The sequence below is a fragment of the Canis lupus genome, chromosome 34 (genome assembly GCF_011100685.1).
Source record: "Canis lupus familiaris isolate Mischka breed German Shepherd chromosome 34, alternate assembly UU_Cfam_GSD_1.0, whole genome shotgun sequence".
Classification (NCBI taxonomy): domain Eukaryota; kingdom Metazoa; phylum Chordata; class Mammalia; order Carnivora; family Canidae; genus Canis; species Canis lupus.
This window is the reverse complement of record NC_049255.1, coordinates 17,983,846-18,007,061: the sequence shown is the minus strand read 5'-3', so window position 1 is coordinate 18,007,061 and position 23,216 is coordinate 17,983,846. Positions and strand designations below refer to the sequence as shown.

General features: G+C 37.0%; 1 protein-coding gene across 7 annotated transcripts in view; it reads right to left on the bottom strand.

The window, feature by feature from the left end:
- The window catches only part of VPS8 (VPS8 subunit of CORVET complex), a 257,836-nt gene that overhangs the window by 53,032 nt on the left and 181,588 nt on the right, over positions 1-23,216 (bottom strand). For all 7 annotated transcript variants that reach the window (XM_038583601.1, XM_038583603.1, XM_038583602.1 and 4 more), the window contains 5 exons: positions 20,077-20,158; positions 19,636-19,718; positions 9,175-9,255; positions 7,236-7,405; positions 4,856-5,021 (listed from right to left, as the gene is read on the bottom strand). In XM_038583601.1, the coding sequence (XP_038439529.1) occupies positions 4,856-5,021; positions 7,236-7,405; positions 9,175-9,255; positions 19,636-19,718; positions 20,077-20,158 (582 nt within the window). The remainder of the gene's footprint in view (positions 1-4,855; positions 5,022-7,235; positions 7,406-9,174; positions 9,256-19,635; positions 19,719-20,076; positions 20,159-23,216) is intronic.

The following is a 23,216-nucleotide window of genomic DNA, read 5'->3' as shown; positions in this document are numbered from 1 at the left end:
CTAGCTGAAAACTTTCCTAATCTGGGAAGGGAAACAGGCATTCAGATCCAGGAAATAGAGAGATCCCCCCCTAAAATCAATAAAAACCGTTCAACACCTTGACATTTAATAGTGAAGCTTGCAAATTCCAAAGATAAAGAGAAGATCCTTAAAGCAGCAAGAGACAAGAAATCCCTGACTTTTATGGGGAGGAGTATTAGAGTCACAGCAGACCTCTCCACAGAGACCTGGCAGGCCAGAAAGGGCTGGCAGGATATATTCAGGGTCCTCCATGAGAAGAACATGCAACCAAGAATACTTTATCCAGCAAGGCTCTCATTCAAAATGGAAGGAGAGATAAAGAGCTTCCAAGACAGGCAGCAACTAAAAGAATATGTGACCTCCAAACCAGCTCTGCAAGAAATTTTAAGGGGGACTCTTAAAATTCCCCTTTAAGAAGAAGTTCAGTGGAACATTCCACAAAAACAAGGACTGAATAGATATCATGATGACACTAAACTCGTATCTGTCAATAGTAACTCTGAATGTGAACGGGCTTAATGACCCCATCAAAAGGCGCAGGGTTTCAGACTGGATAAAAAAGCAGGACCCATCTATTTGCTGTCTACAAGAGACTCATTTTAGACAGAAGGACACCTACAGCCTGAAAATAAAAGGTTGGAGAACCATTTACCATTCGAATGGTCCTCAAAAGAAAGCAGGGGTAGCCATCCTTATATCAGATAAACTAAAATTTACCCCAAAGGCTGTAGTGAGAGATGAAGAGGGACACTATATCATACTTAAAGGATCTATTCAACAAGAGGACTTAACAATCCTCAATATATATGCCCCGAATGTGGGAGCTGCCAAATATATAAGTTATTAACCAAAGTGAAGAAATACTTAGATAATAATACACTTATACTTGGTGACTTCAATCTAGCTCTTTCTATACTCGATAGGTCTTCTAAGCACAACATCTCCAAAGAAACGAGAGCTTTAAATGATACACTGGACCAGATGGATTTCACAGATATCTACAGAACTTTACATCCAAACTCAACTGAATACACATTCTTCTCAAGCGCACATGGAACTTTCTCCAGAATAGACCACATATTGGGTCACAAATCGGGTCTGAACCGATACCAAAAGATTGGGATTGTCCCCTGCATATTCTCAGACCATAATGCCTTGAAATTAGAACTAAATCACAACAAGAAATTTGGAAGGACCTCAAACACGTGGAGGTTAAGGACCATCCTGCTAAAAGATGAAAGGGTCAACCAGGAAATTAAGGAAGAATTAAAAAGATTCATGGAAACTAATGAGAATGAAGATACAACCGTTCAAAATCTTTGGGATGCAGCAAAAGCAGTCCTAAGGGGGAAATACATCGCAATACAAGCATCCATTCAAAAACTGGAAAGAACTCAAATACAAAAGCTAACCTTACACCTAAAGGAGCTAGAGAAAAAACAGCAAATAGATCCTACACCCAAGAGAAGAAGGGAGTTAATAAAGATTCGAGCAGAACTCAACGAAATCGAGAACAGAAGAACTGTGGAACAAATCAACAGAACCAGGAGTTGGTTCTTTGAAAGAATTAATAAGATAGATAAACCATTAGCCAGCCTTATTAAAAAGAAGAGAGAGAAGACTCAAATTAATAAAATCATGAATGAGAAAGGAGAGATCACTACCAACACCAAGGAAATACAAACGATTTTAAAAACATTTTATGAACAGCTATACGCCAATAAATTAGGCAATCTAGAAGAAATGGACGCATTCCTGGAAAGCCACAAACTACCAAAACTGGAACAGGAAGAAATAGAAAACCTGAACAGGCCAATAACCAGGGAGGAAATTGAAGCAGTCATCAAAAACCTCCCAAGACACAAGAGTCCAGGGCCAGATGGCTTCCCAGGGGAATTTTATCAAACGTTTAAAGAAGAAACCATACCTATTCTCCTAAAGCTGTTTGGAAAGATAGAAAGAGATGGAGTACTTCCAAATTCGTTCTATGAGGCCAGCATCACCTTAATTCCAAAACCAGACAAAGACCCCACCAAAAAGGAGAATTACAGACCAATATCCCTGATGAACATGGATGCAAAAATTCTCAACAAGATACTGGCCAATAGGATCCAACAGTACATTAAGAAAATTATTCACCATGACCAAGTAGGATTTATCCCTGGGACACAAGGCTGGTTCAACACCCATAAAACAATCAATGTGATTCATCATATCAGCAAGAGAAAAACCAAGAACCATATATGATCCTCTCATTAGATGCAGAGAAAGCATTTGACAAAATACAGCATCCATTCCTGATCAAAACTCTTCAGAGTGTAGGGATAGAGGGAACATTCCTCAGCATCTTAAAAGCCATCTATGAAAAGCCCACAGCAAATATCATTCTCAATGGGGGAAGCACTGGGAGCCTTTCCCCTAAGATCAGGAACAAGACAAGGATGTCCACTCTCACCACTGCTGTTCAACATAGTACTGGAAGTCCTAGCCTCAGCAATCAGACAACAAAAAGACATTAAAGGCATTCAAATTGGCAAAGAAGAAGTCAAACTCTCCCTCTTCGCCGATGACATGATACTCTACATAGAAAACCCAAAAGTCTCCACCCCAAGATTGCTAGAACTCATACAGCAATTCGGTAGCGTGGCAGGATACAAAATCAATGCCCAGAAATCAGTGGCATTTCTATACACTAACAATGAGACTGAAGAAAGAGAAATTAAGGAGTCAATCCCATTTACAATTGCACCCAAAAGCATAAGATACCTAGGAATAAACCTCACCAAAGATGTAAAGGATCTATACCCTCAAAACTATAGAACACTTCTGAAAGAAACTGAGGAAGACACAAAGAGATGGAAAAATATTCCATGCTCATGGATTGGCAGAATTAATATTGTGAAAATGTCAATGTTACCCAGGGCAATATACACGTTTAATGCAATCCCTATCAAAATACCATGGACTTTCTTCAGAGAGTTAGAACAAATTATTTTAAGATTTGTGTGGAATCAGAAAAGACCCCGAATAGCCAGGGGAATTTTAAAAAAGAAAACCATATCTGGGGGCATCACAATGCCAGATTTCAGGTTGTACTACAAAGCTGTGGTCATCAAGACAGTGTGGTACTGGCACAAAAACAGACACATAGATCAGTGGAACAGAATAGAGAATCCAGAAGTGGACCCTGAACTTTATGGTCAACTAATATTCGATAAAGGAGGAAAGACTATCCATTGGAAGAAAGACAGTCTCTTCAATAAATGGTGCTGGGAAAATTGGACATCCACATGCAGAAGAATGAAACTAGACCACTCTCTTGCACCATACACAAAGATAAACTCAAAATGGATGAAAGATCTAAATGTGAGACAAGATTCCATCAAAATCCTAGAGGAGAACACAGGCAACACCCTTTTTGAACTCGGCCACAGTAACTTCTTGCAAGATACATCCACGAAGGCAAAAGAAACAAAAGCAAAAATGAACTATTGGGACTTCATCAAGATAAGAAGCTTTTGCACAGCAAAGGATACAGTCAACAAAACTCAAAGACAACCTACAGAATGGGAGAAGATATTTGCAAATGACATATCAGATAAAGGGCTAGTTTCCAAGATCTATAAAGAACTTATTAAACTCAACACCAAAGAAACAAACAATCCAATCATGAAATGGGCAAAAGACATGAAGAGAAATCTCACAGAGGAAGACATAGACATGGCCAACATGCATATGAGAAAATGCTCTGCATCACTTGCCATCAGGGAAATACAAATCAAAACCACAATGAGATACCACCTCACACCGGTGAGAATGGGGCAAATAACAAGGCAGGAAACAACAAATGTTGGAGGGGATGCGGAGAAAAGGGAACCCTCTTACACTGTTGGTGGGAATGTGAACTGGTGCAGCCACTCTGGAAAACTGTGTGGAGGTTCCTCAAAGAGTTAAAAATAGACCTGCCCTACGACCCAGCAATTGCACTGTTGGGGATTTACCGCAAAGATACAGATGCAGTGAAACGCCGGGACACCTGCACCCCGATGTTTATAGCAGCAATGGCCACGATAGCCAAACTGTGGAAGGAGCCTCGGTGTCCAACGAAAGATGAATGGATAAAGAAGATGTGGTTTATGTATACAATGGAATATTACTCAGCTATTAGAAATGACAAATACCCACCATTTGCTTCAACGTGGATGGAACTGGAGGGTATTATGCTGAGTGAAGTAAGTCAGTCGGAGAAGGACAAACATTATATGTTCTCATTCATTTGGGGAATATAAATAATAGTGAAAGGGAATATAAGGGAAGGGAGAAGAAATGTGTGGGAAATATCCGAAAGGGAGACAGAACGTAAAGACTGCTAACTCTGGGAAACGAACTAGGGGTGGTAGAAGGGGAGGAGGGCGGGGGGTGGGAGTGAATGGGTGACGGGCACTGGGGGTTATTCTGTATGTTAGTAAATTGAACACCAATAAAAAATAAATTAAAAAAAAACAATCAAGAGATGGTTGATTATAATTTACACTGGACTTGTAAAACTGTGAATCCCTAAAAACAAAACATGCTTGAGTATTTCTGTTGGATTAGTGCTATTTGATCATGAATGGCACAGAAAATAGAAACACCTCTAAATAAAATAATGATTTCTGTAAAAAAAAAATAAATAAATAAATAAATAAATACTGAATAGGGCTGAAGAGAAGAGGTCATGCTCTGGATACCAGTGAGGTAAATTTGTTGAGGCCTACAAGAAAAATGAGGCCAGGCCCAAAAGATATTGGTAAGAAAAGACTTAACAACATCCTGATGTGAAAACAAGTCTTACCTGTGATGAGGTTGTCTTTCCCTTTTTAATTTCAGATGAATTTTCACTTAGTTTCCCTCCTTTGTTACTTGAGCTGCATTTGTAGCATGTCCATCTTGTTTGCCCCTCAGTTTCTATGGTGCACTCTTTGTTTTGCAGACAGAATGAGTGATACAAATGGCCACAGCTGCAAAATGAAGGCAACCAATTTGCACTTTTCCTTATCATAAAATCTACAAACATATGTTATGTTAGAGTGTATTTGTAAGTGATAAAAACTTCCAATATGCTGGAATGCACTGACTGCCGTGTATTTAAGAAGTAAGAAAGGAAACTTATTTGTTGCTGTCTTCTCTTTTTTAAAATCCAGACTCACATATTTGTACACTTCAGCTGGGAGTAGGAAAAGAATCACAGTACTCTGACTACAAATCACCTGGGAGATGACTTGAACTTCTGTTCATTTCTCAAACTATGAAATATTTTTAGATAGTATAAAAAGGCAATTGGGGAAAATCATAATGATTTAAGCAGCTCAATAACAACATGAGTGGCCTGCCTCATCAAATCTAAGGCAACAGTTGTGACTCAATTAAGTATTTATGAAAATGTCAGTGCTACAGTAAATCCTTCTACTATCTGTAGAAAGAAATTCCCTGTTGATTATTAAATGAACCTCTCAGAAGTGAGTGTTGAATATAGTTCTGTCATCTTTACTGATTCCTCCTCATTTCTCCAACCTGAAACGTAAGACCACCTCAGAAGTCAATTCTTTTCTATAGTCTTTCCCTACTCTTTCTCTTCTATAGCTCCTCTTGCTCCTTTGGTGATTACTTTTGTTTCCATAGCTTTAAAATACCATCCATGTGTGGACAGGATGTCTTACAGGCATCTTAACTTTAACACGTGTCAAACCAAATTCTTGATTTCTATCCTGCTCTACCCCCACTGCATGGCTCTCATCCAACCTTCCACATCCCAATAGAAAGCTATTCTTCCAGTTTTTCAGGTCAAAATCTTTGGCATGATCTTTGACTATTCTTTCTTTCACACCTCACATCCAATTTCTAAATAAATCTTATCAGCTCTACCTTCAAAATATACCCAGAATCCTACCACTTCTTACTTCATTACCACCACTTTGGGCCATTTCTTACTTGGATTGCTGCAATAACCTAACTGGTCTCCCTGCATTCACCCTTGACCTTCTGTAGTGCATTCTCAACATAGCAAAGTGATCCTTAAGACATAGGTCAGATAATGTCAAACCTATCCTCAAAACCATCCAATAGCTTCTCATCTCAGAGTAAAAGTTTAACTCTTTATAATGACCCAGTTCCTATATGATTTGGCCTCTTTGTTCTCTGAAGCCCTCTCTTATCATCTTCCCTTTCCTTTACTCTGCCAACACAAGCCTACTTACTCACTACTCTTCACGTTCACCAACTATGCTCCAACCTCATGGTTACTGCACTTGCTCATCCTCTCCCTGAGACACTCTCTCCCTGATACTGCATGACCATTTCCCATAGGTCTTTATTCAAATGTCACTAAACTAGTGAGACATTCCCAAATTACTCTTTGGAAATTAGCTCCTAATATTCCTTTACAACATATTTTATTTTACAGTAATTACATTTTTATTAATTTTTAAATTGTCTCTTAAGTCACCTTATAAGTAATGCTTTCCCTGATCACTTTATATAACATATCTTCCCACACCAAACACTATTCTCACTTAACATGTTTTATTTTTTTCTACTGTAGTCACTATCAGGCATCTTACTTGTCTGCCCCTGCCACTAGAATGTAAACTCCATGAGAACAGATCCTTCGTTCTGCTCATGCTGTACCCTATCCCTTTGAACAGTGCCTAGCATACAGTATGAGCTCAATTAGTATGTGCTGAGTGAGTGGGCTCTTTGTGTGATAACTTCTTCCTCTTCCAACCATCAGGTGTGCCAATCTTCCTGTGTCTATAATAACAGAAGCTATAACACTTATAAAGTGTCTACTATATGTCAGCATAATTTTAAGTGTCTTATGTAATTTATCTTATTTAATGTTCACAAAACCTTAAGGAAAAGGTATCATTATTACCCCAATTTACAGATGAGGAACTACGATGTAAAGATATTAAATAACATGTCCAAAATCTCAGGGGTGGTAAGTGGCAGAATCAGAATTTGAACTCAAAAAGTTTGGCTCCAGAGTCCATCTTTTATTGCCCCTACCCATACATTCTTCCAACACCTACACAGAATGTAAGGTCTATGACAAGAACTTTGCCTTGTTTTGTTCACTGCTAGAATGATTGCCTAGGGCTGTGCATTCACGTGTATCCCTGCCTGGTAATACACATCACACACCACATGTGTAACAATTCTTTCTCCTTGCTTACCTAAAGACAATGATTTCATCAGCCATTTCTTGGCGTCTCTTGTATTGCTGCAAACATATAGAGCAGTAATCCTGCTTGGGATTCAGTCCTCTGGTGACTGAAGCTCTCAGGTTACACAATGACCAATGGAGATCTTGGTTTAGAAGGCTAGTAGTTGTTTCCAGCAGGGTCTATGAAAGACCAAAACAACAAACACACACCCAAAAGTGGTTCATTAAGTGAAAGAGACAGAGGGGGTCAATGAGGAATAGTAGTTTAGTTTTCAGTCACAAACAACTGAAGTTAGAACATACTATGAAGGCATAACATTGATAAAACAAACAGCAAATACTCCCAAACTTAAGCAGTTAATTTTGATGTGCAAGTAATGACAACTGCATACATTAAGATTCTCAAAATACTTATTAAAAGGCTGTCATTAGTTTCTACTGAGAAATGTGTACTCTGCTATTCTGTAGCTTAATTCAGTACTGATGGCTTTCAAATGACTAGATAAACCCAAACCTATTTATTTATTACATTTCTATAATAAGTTCCCTCTGACTCAAAGAGCAATAACAACCAACCAAAAAAAAAAAAAAAAATCCTGGATTTTTTTTAAATAGAAACTGCATCCATGGCAATATTTCAAATAACCTTTCACTGAAAAAGCTAATGGCCATTACTCAGTTTTCATCTCCCTTGGGCAGAGAGATCACATTTTCCTGATCAGCATTTACAAGTCATTTGAATCTACTTAAGACTGTGACATCTGTCAGTATGTCGCATAAAGACATTTTCACAGCTATCACATTAAGTTGTCTTAAGGCTCTGTGTGCTTATAAATATTGTTTTCATACTCTATCTAATTCTCAACATTCACATATATCATTTAGATGTGCAGTTGGGCTCTTTGCTGTCAGTCCCAAAGGGGAAGACATATTGCTCATCCTCCTTGCTAGTCCTTTAATTTTATCTGTAATGCAGAATTTTTAGGTCTAATGGTCTTACCATTATAATTCTTTCCAATCAGCCCCATCTTTTCCTACTCTTCAAAAAGTTGGCAAAAGCTTTCTGCCTTGCACTCAGCTTCCCGTCTACCAACACGGAATCCATGCCTGCAGGGGTGTCTGTTTCACTGGATATACTTGGCAAAACTACAGTTCTTAAACACCCTAAGAAAAGCTCTGTCACCCCCATTTTTTTTTTCTTCTTTTAGATTATTAAAAAAAAAAAGAAAGCAGATACTATATCTAACATGCCTAAACATTGCTTTTCTTAGGTGGCTTCATAGGTCACTTTGAAGTATACTAAGAATAAAAATCTGGGGGATCCCTGGGTGGCTCAACGGTTTGGCACCTGCCTTGGCCCAGGGCGCAATCCTGGAGTCCCAGGATCAAGTCCCGCATTGGGCTCCTGGCATGGAGCCTGCTTATCCCTCTGCCTGTGCCTCTGCCTCTCTATCATTTAAAAAAAAAAAATTCTGTATACCATGCTGGCTCCTATTGAGAATTAATGCTATAGGCAGTTCTGAGTTAAAGGAAAATGATGACCATTTTTGGTTAGTAGCAATTATCTGCTTCAGAATGTTTAAAAGAAAACATTTAATTTTTTTTTTTTTTTTGTAATCTTCTACACTCATGCTGACTCTTTTCATGGGTTACATCTTTGTATTAAGTTATCTTTCCAGAAAGTTTCTCACACTTTTCATTTGGAAAGAAAGAATTTGTTACATTGCCAATGAATCAAATGAATAAAGTAAGTCCAAATTTGATGCATTTCCACATTGGAATATCTGTGTGTGTGTGTATACACACATATTAAGGTCAAGAGATTTAAAAACTGTTAAAAAGCATATACTTCAATCTACCAAACTTCCATTAAATAGATAAGAATTTTTAAAGTACAGGTGCAAAGAAAAAGGACGTTAGGACAGCTTTAGAAACAGAAAGTAGCTTACTTGTTCATAATTAAAGGTATCCAACATTCCCAGAATAAGTCCCTGGATTTCTCCAAGTTTTCCTTTTCCATAAACTGGATCCTAATTAGAAAAAAATTGCAAATATTTGTAATTCTGTTTTTGGTATTTTAAAATTACTTTAATATAGAAGTTATCTGAAAAACCTGAATATTCAAATACTTTTCTACAGTCACAAAGTATTTATTTTTCTATGAACCTTTCAATGGAAATGTGTATCGGTTTCCCTCTGGCCATCATAAATATTTTGAAAAGATAAATAATTAAAACTTAAGTGATACAAGCCCCTTAATCTTTTTTGCAAATCTAAATAAAGTTCACCCTGGTTTTGTTTCTGCAAGAATCTTCCTCTCCTCCATATTAAACATCATCTGTTCCTCTCCGTGCCTTATCTGCTACATTAAAACCAATGTTCACTTGAATATTAGAACCTGTCCAACAATCCTTTCTGTTCCCCATATCTGGCCACCTTTTGGGCCCTATCATCAAAATCGCTTTAGGAGACAAGACTTCTGTTTAGGAGATTCGTTTCTGGATTCAAGGAGCAGCTTTTAGTTTTTCAAACTTTTTCAATAAAGTCACTACTGACAAACAACAGATACCTAGACACCTAATCTCCCCTCTACTGCTCTTCCTTTGAGGTATGCCAAGTAACTTGTTTATTATGTATAATTTGGAAAACCCTGAGGTGTACAAAAACAAGTGATAAACTAAAGACACAAAACACTGAAATCCAGCCACACAGAAATAAACACTATCAATATTTTGGTGCACATTTTTCCAGTCTTATTTCTGGGAAAGGAGAGAAAGTGCAAGAGAGAAAGATATATTTCTTAGTGTACAGAATTTGAGTATTTTACATGCTTTTATAACTATATTGTGAGCAGTCTCCTATATCAAGTATTTCCTAACAGCCATAGAGTATGAATCATATGAAAATTCCACATCATCCAACCATTCTCTTGTTAGACATTTAAGTTTGCTTCTCCCTTCCCAAATCCACTCATGATCATCAAATGCTGTAAATTTTGGTCAGAATCTCTGATTCATTCATTCATTTTTTTAAGACTTTATTTATTTATTCATGAGAGACACACAGAGAGAGGCAGAGACATAGGCAGAGGGACAAAGTAGGCTCCCTGCAAAGAGCCTGATGCAGGACTCAATCCTGGACCCTGGGATCACGACCTGAGCCGAAGGCAGATAGATGCTCAACCGCTGAGCCACCCAGGCATCCCACTCTCTAATTCTTTCTTAAGAGGAGATTTCTAGAAAGGGAATTACAGATTCAAAGGTGATTTTTATGGGTATTGATATATACTGCCAAATTGCTCTACCACAAAGTCGTATTATGCAAGTTTTATCTCCATCAGCACATTTGTGTGCTCATTTTACTATACCTTTGGCTACGCTAAGAATTATAATTAAAACATTACTAATAACTGAGTATGTCAAGTCTATTACTTTAATATGAGGTTAGTCTGACATAAACGACTCTCCCATGCCAAAAAGGGGAGCCCAACTCTACAGTGATGATGAAAATAGCTGTTACTTATATGTGCCATATCATTACATTCCTTCCAGAACATTTATAAATGAAGAAATTCAAGCTCAGCAAAGCTAAGTAAAATTCTCTAAGATCACAGAACTAGTAAGCAGATAAATTGGGACTTGAATCTAAATACTTCAGAATGTATGTTTTGTTGTTTTTTTTTTTAAAGATTTAAAAAAAAAAGATTTATTTATTCATGAGAGACACACACAGAGAGGCAGAGACATAGGCAGGGGGAGAAGCAGGCTCCCTGTGGGGAGTAAGATGCGGGATCCCAGGAGCCTGGGATCACACACTGAGCCAAAGGCAGAAGCTCAACCACTGAGCCACCCAGGTGCCCCAAGATTTAATCATTTTAGGGGGAAAGAGTATATTCAGTGGGAAGGAGCAGAGGAAGAGAAACCTGTGCACTCTCCCCCAACATGGGCTTCGATCCCACAACCTCAAGACCATGATCCAAGCCAAATTCAAGAGGTGGACACCCAATCAACTGCTACCCAGGCACACCAGAAATCATGTTTTCAATTAACATGTTATACTGGTCTCTCAAGTATAAACTAATAAACTAAATAACTAAACATAAATAACATACACTAATAAACTAATAAGCTAATGTTTGCTGGAAAATATGGATAACATTTTCTGGTTACTTTTAGGGAATGATTGCTATTTAAAATCATGGTGCATTAGGGGTGCTTGGGTGGCTCATTTGGTTAAACGTCTGCTTTAGGCTCAGGTTGTGATCCCAGGACCCTGGGATCAAGCCCCAGCATCCAGCTCCTGTCCAGCGGGGAGTCTCCTCCTCCCTCTCCTTCTGGCTCACTCCGTCCCCATTCCCCGGCTTGTACATATCCCCTCTCTCTCTCTCTCAAATAAAATATTTTTTTAAAATTTTGGTGCATTAAAAGTAATCGTGAGTTCAGATGTGAAAACAAGACTTAAAAGCAGGAAAAAACGTAAGGAGAGAGGTTCAGAAATATGAGAAGAAATCTTGTCTTCCTGCTCTTATACTATAGAGTCTGAGTATTTCCTTCCTTTTTCTCTCTTAGGATCTGATGATGGCTCTTGGAGGACGAGGGTGGGTGCAGTTTTTACTACATGTAGTTGGTCTAGCACAGCATAAGATTGCCATAGATTTGTGGTCACTGATGCTGAGGTTATGCTTAAGAAAGTAAAGGAAGAGAAAAACTATGTATTTATGTACTAATTAACATGTTTACAAGTTTGGATTAAACCGTCACTTCAGAAGAAATTTTCTGTTTCACAGCTAGAGAATGTGTCACTAAGGTAAAGATACCTGTCAAACATGTGCAGATCACTTACAAAAGGCAACACTTTAGATATCTCAGACTAATCTTTATTAGAAAAACAACTCAGACTATAATATTCACCAGATAATTTTTAATTTTTTTCTGCATGAAAATAGATCCTTTTTAATGCTTCCGAACTTGCACTCAACTAAGCTTTTTGGTCAAGCTCCTAATAAATACACCTATATCTCAAAATATCAAGGGACATGTAATACCTTATTATAAAAAAGATATTACAGTATTTTCTGTAATATGTGCATTCAGCACACTAATATAGCTGTAGCACAGAAAAGCTGTGCCATTTGTTTATGACAAGGGTGGTCTGGAGAATAAAAAGGCATTTAAAAGGTTAAATTCTGAGAAAAGGAAGAAATCTTTATAGGTCATGTCTATATTTGTATCAGTACATTTCACTTTAATATGCATAATTTAAAGGCAAAATCATGAAAATTACCTCATGCTGGGACAACATATAAATTATAGAGTGCAAAAGGGAGCTCAAGGCTTCTAGCACAGCATGTACACAATCCACTAGCTTTTCAAATTACTTTCCAAAGATGTCAGTTAGATTCTTCAGCAATGAATAACTGCTGAGGCTTCTCTTCAATTTATTTGTAAACCATAAAATAAAAGCACATTTGGGTACATCACATGAACTTCGTTTTTGGAGAGCTCTTTGGAAAAAGTGTGATGACCGCTTTCCCCCCTCTTGCTTTCTGGGATCTACTGCAGCATGTATGTGGTTTTCCCTGTGATTTAAATCTTTACTAATCAAGCATTACTTTACAATACGAATCATGCCCTCAGCGAGTTAGCATATAAATCATTTGTTTGCTTTATTTTCCTCAGTAAGACAGTCACAGACAGCTTCTCAGGAGCCAAGAGTTACTTTCTGCCGTAGAGTAAAGCTCAATAAAAGCAAGCTGTGAAAGGCAGAATCTAAAACATAAATATAGTTCCTTAAAAACACTCAACTCACTTATCATCTACTGTTTATGGAATCGTGCCTGCACGATTCAGGTGCCTGGCATCGATCCGAATAGACATTTGGAGGTCAAGATGATCCCTGAGAACCTCCTACCATGAGAACGTCTCCCTCGGAAAAACAGTAGCTATCTAAGCAGCAAGGGCTCGTCTAAGGAACTGTTACTTCCTCTCTTCTCTCCAGGGGACTTGATAAAGGCAGATCTAAAATACGCCAGGGCGGATGTTAGGTACAGAAGGCCTAAAATGTGGAGTTAGAACAGCTAGGGTCATGTTCCAGCTATGGCCACTTAATAACTGAGTAAACTAAGGAAAGGTATTTAACATGAGTAGCACTTTCCCCATGAGCAACACGGGAATCTCACTACTTTCCCAGATTAATGCACATAGAGGTCAAAGGAGATAAAGAACACAAAAGTGCTTTATGAACTGAGGACTACTGCTGAAGTGATTGAACGTACTAAGATTTATTGAGTATGTACTTTGTTCTATGTACACTGTGCTGCAACTCAGGAAATAATCTAGAAAATATTCTAGTGGAGAACACTTAAAAGTGGACTGAAAATTGGGACTGATGAAAACATAATGATAAGGGGCAAGATTAAATAAAGAACACAGAAAACCCTCAAAACCTAAGAACATTAAAAACTCCTGGTTAGAGTACTTGATAACTTAGATGTAACGGATCAACTTGAAAGACACAATCTACCAAAACTCACACAAGGAGAAATAGATAATAAACAGGCCCAGGTCTCTTAACCAAACGAAATCCATAAACATTAACATTTCAAAATAAAAGGCACTAGGCCCATACAGTTTCACTGGTTTATTCTATCAAATATTCAGGAAGAAATTACACCAATATTCTACAATCTGTTTCAGAAAATAGAAGCAGAGGGAATACTTCCTAATTCATTTGATGAGGCCAGCATTACCTAGATAAAACCAGACAAAGACAATTTCAATCAAAATGCTGGTGAGTTCCTTTGTGGATACAGACAAAATGATTCTACAGTTTATATGGAAAGAAAAAGACCCAAAATTGCTAACACAATACTGAAGGACAAGGTCAAAGGACTGATACTACCTGACTTTCCGATTTACTATGAAGCTACAATAATGAAAATAATCTGGTACTGGCAAAAGACTAAACAAACAGATCACTGGAAAAGAACAGAGCACTTAGAAATAAATTCACACACACACACAAAAAAGAAATAAATTCACATAAATAAGTCAACTGAGCAAAGGCTATTCAATGAAGAAAGGGATAGTCTTTTCAACAAACGGTGCTGGAACAACTGGACATCACATGTAGAAAAATGACTCTAGACACTAATCTTACATCTTTCATAAAAATTAACTCAAAATGGATCACAGACCTAAAATGTAAAATGCAGAACTAGAAAACTTCTAGAATATGGAAAAAAAAAATCTAGGTGACTTTGTGTCTGATGATGAGTTTTTAGATATAACACTAAATAAGTACACAATCCATGGAAAAAAAACCCTCATTAAAATTAAAAAAAACCTTCTGCTTTATGAAAAGACACTATTGAGAGAATGAACTGGGAGAAATATGTGGACTACGTATCTGACAAAAAGCGTGTATAAATATATACAAAGAACTCTTAAAACAATTAAAAAAAAAACCCAAACAATCCAACTAATGAGAATACACAGTTGGCAAATGAGTATGTGAAAAGATGTTCAATGTCACTGTTCATTAGGGAACTGCATATTAAAACAATGAGACCACTACACACCTATTAGAATGGTTAAAATCCAAAACACTGGATTTATGGACACTTACTTTATAACCCAGAGTATGGTTTATCTTGGTAAACATTCCATGTACAACTTGAGAAGAATGTGTATTCTGCTGTTATAATTGATATGTCAATGTCAATGAGGTCAAAGTGGTTAAAATTGTTTGGGAGAAACATTTATTTTTATTCCTCTTTTTTCTCTGGCTGCTTTTAAGCTTTTCTGTTAATCACTGCTTTTGAACAATTATGATATGCCTTGTAGCTTTCCTCATATTGCTTAGGTTTGGGATTACTGATCTGTGTGCTAATAATTCTCAATAAATCTGAAAAATATTCAGCCAATAATTCAAGTATTTTTTTTTTTTCCTGACTCCTGTTTTCAGGATTCCAAGGACACATATTTTGGGCCACATGAAATTGTCCCAGAGCTCACAGATTTTTTTTTCCTAATTTACTTTTCTCTGTTTGATTTTGAGTAGTCTGTATTGCTGTCTTCAAATTCACTGATCTTTTTTTCTGTTTTGTGTCCTTGTGTGCTAATTCTAATATCCAATGTCATATGTGGGTTTCATTTTCCAACTTCTTTGAATACGTTGTAATTTCTGATTCAATGTCCTATAATGACTATAAATTTTATACTGTTGGGACCTGGATATTTTTGTATTCCTAAAAGTATTCTTAATCTTTGTTCTGGGATGTAGTTAAATTACTTGCAAAGTCTGATCCTTTTAGGTCTTGCTATTAAGATTTTCAAGGCATGACTGGAGTTATGTGTAGCCTAGGGTTATTTCCCACTATTGAGTACTTCTAAGTATTCTACCCAATGTTCTGTCCTTTTAGTCTTGCTGTTGGCCCTGTGTGAGCGCCAGTACTATTCCCTCTGATCCTTTCAGGTGGTTCTTTCCTTGGCCTACATAGGTTCCTCAGATCATGCACTTATACTTGAAAGGGGGGCCCTTCTGTACATCTCCAGAGTTCTCTTGCCTGGTACTTGCCTGCAAACTCTGGCCACCTCAGGCTCTTGATTCTCAGGTTCCATCTCCTTAAAGCAATGAATATGCTGGAAACTGGCTGGGATCCCCCTTCCGGCACTACTGCCTAGAAAGTCTCTCAAGATGTTAAGCTGTGGCAAACACAGGGCTTATTTTGTCTGTTTCTTATCTCTCAGGTATCACTGATCTTTTGCCTATATCCAGTTTTTAAAAAACTATTTCATATACTTTGTTCAGTTTTTTCATGGTTTCAAACAAGGATATAAATCTGGTTTCTGTTACTCCACCTTGGTCAAAAGGGGAATCAAGTCCTCCACCTGTGACTTTTATTCACTCTAACAATATTTAGTCCTACTATATGCCAAGTGCCTCTAGGCTATGTGATGGTGATAGGGTACTAGCAAAGTATAGTCTTATTCCAAAGATCCTTCTGTTCTAATGGTAAATAAAAATCGGTAAATAGATCTGATTCTTAGATATTTCCAAGAACTCCACTTTTAGCCTTCTGCTTTTCTAACTCATTTCTTCCTAAAGTTCACATAGTTTCAAGAACTGAACTACCACTTCTGTGTTGACAACTTCTCAGTCTATGTCTCCACTTTTACCTCTTCCCATAAAGTCCAGTCTCATTATTTCCCAACTGCTCATTGTTAGTCACATGAAACATGAGTTCTTCTTGTATTCCCTCACCTCTAAACGTCAAGTGGATTCTATTAATTAATTTCTAAATCCATCTTCTCCTAGCCATTCTATGCAACTTAATTTACAAGCTTTGAATACCTCTTACATTCTGGGTATTTCTAGGCCTTTCATTCTCGATCCCTTCCAACTTATTCTGTATAACATATAGGCTGAATGATCTTTCTAAAGAGAAACATCATTCCATTATTCCTCTGCTTAAAAGCCTTTGATGAGATTCTACTAATTTTAAAATTAAATCCAAAGTCCTACCTTATGGTTCACAAACCAATTAAGAACATAGTCCCTGCCAGTCTCTCAAATTTCAGCTCCGTGACTCACCTTTATTCTTGTCCTATGTTCCAAGCATATTTAACACTTGCAACTCCTCCAAATGTACCATGTTTTACCTCACATTCTTTGTATATATAGTTCACTCTGCTTAGAATAGTCCTATCTCGTTTTTTTTTTTCCCCCTGATTCCTATAAGCTATTTAAGATTCAGTTCAGACATTTCCTCCTCCAGGAAATCTTCCCAAATTCCCCAGTCTGTTTCAGACAGATACTTTTATTGTTACTCCTTTGACTAGATAGATTCAGAAGCCCAACTCATTCTAACTTATTTAAAAAACATAACTATTGTAAAGATACTGGTCTGTTTCAAAGATCCAAGCAAAGGAATACAAGTGAGCCTTAAGAACTATAATGAAGGACTCAAATGCCACCAGGGTTTCTGTGTTATCTTCTCTTCGTGTCTTGAATCCTCTCATGGTTTCTTCTCTTCTTCGTGCATCTTGTCTGTTCTTCTCTTTGAGTGTCTGCTTTACTCTTCTCTTCCTCTCTGTAATTTTACTTATTTATTATTTTTTAGTATTTTAGCCCACTTGGTAGGAAAGTAGTCACTGTCAGCTGCTGAACTTTGTACCTTACATACACAGAGACCCCAAAAGAGACTCATTTGTCTTTTTCAAGTCCAGTTCTAAAATTTCCTGACTGGCCCTGCTTGGGCCAGTTGGTCATCCTGAGTTGATCTAGTACAGTCAGGTTCCTGCTGTTGTAATTGCACGGACTGAAAGTGTAGGGATGAAGTTGCAATCACCCTTTGTGAGGTCACAGCAGATAATCCTTCAGATGGCCACTATTACTTGCTTAGAGCCCAAAGAATAGTTACAACAGAACATTTTCTGTCTCTTAGAAGAGCTCTTTTAGGACAAGAGCTAAGCCTTTCATCTACCAGGAAACAACCAAACAAGATAATTTATAATTAATAAACTAGTTAATTCCTCAAAAGACCAGGCACTGAAACAACTGTAAAGCTTACATGATAGAATAGGAAAGAGCATAAATCAGGAGGCGAGAGACTTTGGTGGTAGCCAGGTTCTGCCGCTAATGGCAGGCCAAGTACTAACTTTTCTACACTTCAGTTTCCTTCTTCATCAATAGAAATTTCTATAGTAGCCCTGCCTACCTGAAAAGATTGTTGTGAGCTTCAAATGAGATACTGTGAAAGCACCTTGAAAAAAATAAAAATCTCTATACAAATGTAAGGTCATTATTACAGTCATTATTACAGTAATCACAAATGTGCAGATAAGGAATTTAAGAAATAGCATACCCTCCTGACTAGTGGGAGTAAAAGTGGAAGGTACCTTTTCTACCACTAAAGGTAGAAAATGATAAGAATATAATTAAAATGAATGCCAAAAAAATTAAAAAATAAAATGAATGCAAATATAACTCAAAATAAGATGAAGATTTTCTTATATCAAAAGCCTTCAAGTCAGGAGCCTTGAAAAACAAAATTTTTAAAAATCACATGCTTTTGCCAACAGAAAAGTTGATTTTTGTTTATTATAGTTTATGTATCCAAGTGTGGTTAAAGCTCCACATAAAGCAAAACACATATGCTGAGAGAAGCCACTTTTGACTTTAAGATTTCATTTTTTCTAATTTACTTGATAAATTATTTTTGCCTTGAGATACTACTTTACATATAATTAAAAACTATGACTAATATATTCTAAAATGGATATAAAATAAGTTGTCTATATCAAAGAATTTTCCAACACATAAGAAGGATCAATTGTAGTAATACATGTGAAGATACATAAACTGTGAGGAGAGCCTACATAAGCAGCAGTCTGTATCAGTGAAGGAAGGCCTGGACGCTTAATACAATGCAAGTAGAGCTTGGTGAGTCTTTTTTTTTTTTTAACTTTATTTATTTATTCATAGAGACAGAGACAGAGAGAGAGAGGCAGAGACACAGGCAGAGGGAGAAGCAGGCTCCACGCAGAGAGCCCGACGTGGGACTCGATCCAGGGTCTCCAGGATCACGCCCTGGGCTGCAGGCGGCGCTAAACCGCTGCGCCACCGGGGCTACCTGAGCTTGGTGAGTCTTAAAGAGAACTGCCAGGGACATTCTTGATGGGAGAAAAATCATTTGAGAATTATAAAGATCAATGGCATCAAGATCAATGTTTTGTTTTGTTTTGGTGTGTCTATGCTGCATACAGTGAAGGAAGACAAAATGCATTCTAAGGTAATTCCTGCTGTTTCCCCAGGAATGGTCACAGATTTTAAAAAAAATAGATCATAGGGTATTTTTAGTGTTCTTTTGATGATGTTGGGAATGTTTGGGCCTTTTGCTGAAGAAAACAGGATGAAATGTTATTTCCTACCAAGGCTTTGGACACAAAATTGGGTAGAATTTAGAATGGGGATGAGCCTTGGACATGAAAAAATTTTTTTTACAATGAGTTAAAAAACCTAAGTTACAACCAATGATTAGGAAATGCCTATCTTAATTTGTAGGTTATCTCTTTTTTACGCTAAGAATCACAATTAGTTGTAAATAAATGGTGATTCCTTCCAGTTGGCACATAGAGAGCCTATGTATCTGACTCTCAAGATCACAGTGGACATGTGAAGGCTGCACACCCTCACTGAAGGTTGCCAGTGTGTGCCAGGCAAACCCACACTCATGCTGCACCAGGAAAGGTTCAAGTATGATGGTCATAAGTTATATATTAAGCAATGTCCAAAATCATCTGCATTACTCTCGAGACTCATTTAACATTAGCTTAATTTGTTTGTTAAACATAACTAAAATATTATTTGAAACTGATCAACATTGAATTTTTTCCCCTTTAACTCACCTGTAAGATTCTTTGCAAGATTGATGGAAGAGCAATAAATGCTGCCATGCTGTTTAGAACTTGCATGGTCAAAGATTTCAGAGCTGTTATAATAATAAAATATTAATATTAATGTTAGTTTAAAATAAGAGCTTTTGGGTTTTCCTACAAGTGAGTAGAAAATAGTGGATTTATATAGCTTCCTAGAAGCTTAGCTAACCAGGGCCAGTTGGATGTTTTAAAGTTAACTGCTGATAAGTAACAGCAAAGCTACTATTATTATTCAAGACAAATGACAGATCTGGTGCCATGGAAAGCACTGCACATGAGGTTAACACTGTACCATGATCTCATTAAGAAAAAAACAGTAAGAATATGATACCAGGAAAAAGTATCATAATGATAATTCTTAGCAGATAAAAATTGGTGATGGTATAGGTGGACTCTGATAAAAGTAATTACCTTCAGGGTGTAGATGAGGCGCAGCTGAACCAGACAGCTTCTGAGGAGCCATCATTGCCTCCAATAATGGAAACCAGAGTGCCTACAATGTCAGAGGAAACCAAAGCATTCTATTATTTTTAAGATTAACATCAGAATAGTGTTTTACAGGTTGAGATGTACCTCTCACATACATTTACTTGTAAACATTTTAAAGAGAAAAGACAGAACACTTGACTAGGAAAAGATAGTAAGAAGCAACAGCCACAGCTAAAACAGTTATCTTGACCATGCACCTTGGGAAAATAAAGAAACAGGTTACGTAAGTCTAGACCTTGGGGAACTACAATCTTCTGTGTCTCAGGAAAAGGCATGTTCAAGGAGACGGAGCAGGGCCTCCAGTCAGATTCTTATATACTGTGCTATACATGCATCACTGAGCAAGTCTAAATAAATAATCCTATGTACTGCGGGAGAAAAACAGAGAACTACCCCCTCCACTAGTTTACCACTTTCTCTTTCTCTTCAGTCATGTCAAGCAAGAGAAATGAATAAAGGTTACTCAAAGTTTTCCCCTCTGTCAAGCACTATTTTGTATTCCCTTAGTCATCACAGACCAAGAGGTAGAAATTAATATTATTTCAATTAACATTTCCAACCACATTAGGAGATAAATTAATAGATTTATTTATTCCTATTATGTTGGGTCCTGAATTAAATGATTTACACACTTTCTCATTTTTTTAAAAAATTTACTTATGAGACAGAGAGACAGACAGAGAGAGAGAGAGAGAGAGAAGGGCAGAGACACAGGCAGAGAGAGAAGCAGGCTCCATGCAGGGAGCCTGATGTGGGACTCGATCCCGGGACCCAAGGATCATGACCTGAGCCAAAGGCAAATGCCCAACCCCTGAGCCACCCAGGAGTCCCCACTTTCTCATTTCAATCTCATAACAGCCTCATACAATAACCATAATCCTCACTTGAGATAAGAAACTAAGGTTTAGAAAAGTAATTTGCCAAAGATCACACTGCCAGTAAACTAGTACTCTGACTCTAAATTTTGTGCTCTTCCTTTTATTGGGGGAGTTGGTGGGTGGGTAAATCTTTAAAATCAAACTAATACATGTTTAAAATTTCAAACATGGTTTCTTGTTGGACAATAAGCTATTCCTGCAAACATCTGGGAGTCATGAAGAAAGGTCAGAGCAGAGCTAGAGTGGTTATTTACAGAAAAGGGCATGTTCTGTACTCCACTACCTAACCCTGTACAAGTCCTATGGCAGTGGAGATATGAGAGGCCCCTTAAGATAGGCTGTGGGTCCAGCAACTTTTCCACTAGGTGATCTCCCAACTGAAGAGCTCTACTAGGAAGCCTTTATCTGCTCCCATTTAAGGTTTGGTAAGGCCAAGATTTTATACTGATAACTTCTGATATATTTAAGTTCTCAAGATACTGGCAATTTTTTCTTTTATGGAAATTTTAATTTATTTTATTCAGTACTTATGAACTTTTAGTCTTGTATTTTATTCTTAGATAGCTTTACTTAGCTTACCTTTTAGTCTCCTAACTTTAACTTGTTTTTATAACATCATTGATTTGTGTATTTTAATTGTGTAATTTATTTTATTTATACTTTTTTGTTTTTATATTATGTTTATAAATTTGATTTTTAAATTTTTTAATTTAATCCAGACAGTTTAGAAGAATTACCTTTGTAAAGATTAACTGTTTCTTGACTCTAAGTGGCAGACTATGGGAAGCATGGTTGTAGAGGTAACAGTCATGGGATATGTCATACTCTACACAGAGGAATTATTCTTCTTTAATTAAATCTCCACATGAACCATGCCTTGAGAGCAACACAACTAAACCCAAATTCCTTGCTCATGTTATGTAATAAACAGCTTTCTTTTCAGGGAATTATATGTATAACAAAGCCAAACCCTTTGTTATACCGAACCACTGTACCTTAGGGCAGCCCCATAAACAGATATACAAAGGTAGGACAGGTAAAGATTCACAGATTCACAGAGATTCATAGGTAGAGATCCTTGAGAAAGGATTAACAGCCCAACTGCCTGCAATCTGCTTTAAGTAAATACTCATAATGTTAAATCTTGCCCTGACATCTTATGGAAAGAGATATTATAAACAGTCCATTGTCAGTCTTTCAAATACGTCAAATCTTCTAGTTAGTTGAGTGTGGCAACAGATCGTTTTCACCCTCTCCAAAACAAAACAAAAACAAAGAAAAGAGAATTAAGATAAACAACCATTAAAATCCCCCAAGCTTAATGGTTGGTAGTCTATAAAAATCAGCCCAGCATTTTTCACACAAGACAGTATTTACATACAATTTATATTAAAATAGTGTTATTACAAAACTTGTTCAGAAATGAAGCAGAAACCAGTTGTTGGAGGGTGAGGCCACACAGAGAGTGGTGCGTGTATATGTGTGTGTGTCTCTAAGACAAGGAGACAGACAGACTTCTCTTATAAGCAGCCAGTGAATGGTGTACTAACACAGAGAAGTGAAAATTTCAAAGGATAGGAAGAAGTCTAACGTCTAATATTTTTATTAAAACAAATTCCAACTGAGACAAAAAAATAAATTTTCCTTTTACCACATCAAAAGAAGCATTGTTCCTGTCTCTGATTAAGAGATACAGAGTTCAAAAATAGTCAGAATATTCCCTAGAGTTCTGGAGGCATGGATTTTTTATAACTAACTCTACCATTAATGCATTTGAATCTGGACATATTTCAGCTTATGTGAACCTAAACAGCCCCACTAATAAAACATAATTATCCTTTTTCCTTAAAATTTCCATGAGAAGATAGAAGAGTATCAAATAGACATTGGAGAGGAGATGGAAGAATTGAAAAGTGAAAAAGACTTAGAATTAAATATGCATGAACACAGCTTAAAGAATTCTACTCTTTTATGTTTATCAAAATATAACCACGTCCAAATATAGCTAGTTAACCAAAAGATAAATGAAAATAAAAACTTAGGAATGGAAAACTCATGGTGCAAAAGGACTGCTGAAAAGCCATAATTCATTTTCAAAAGATTAAACAATTTATGGGAGTTGTGGACCCTGAAAAGAATGTATGTGTTATTAGCCTTGATGAAGTAAAATAAAAAAATTACTTA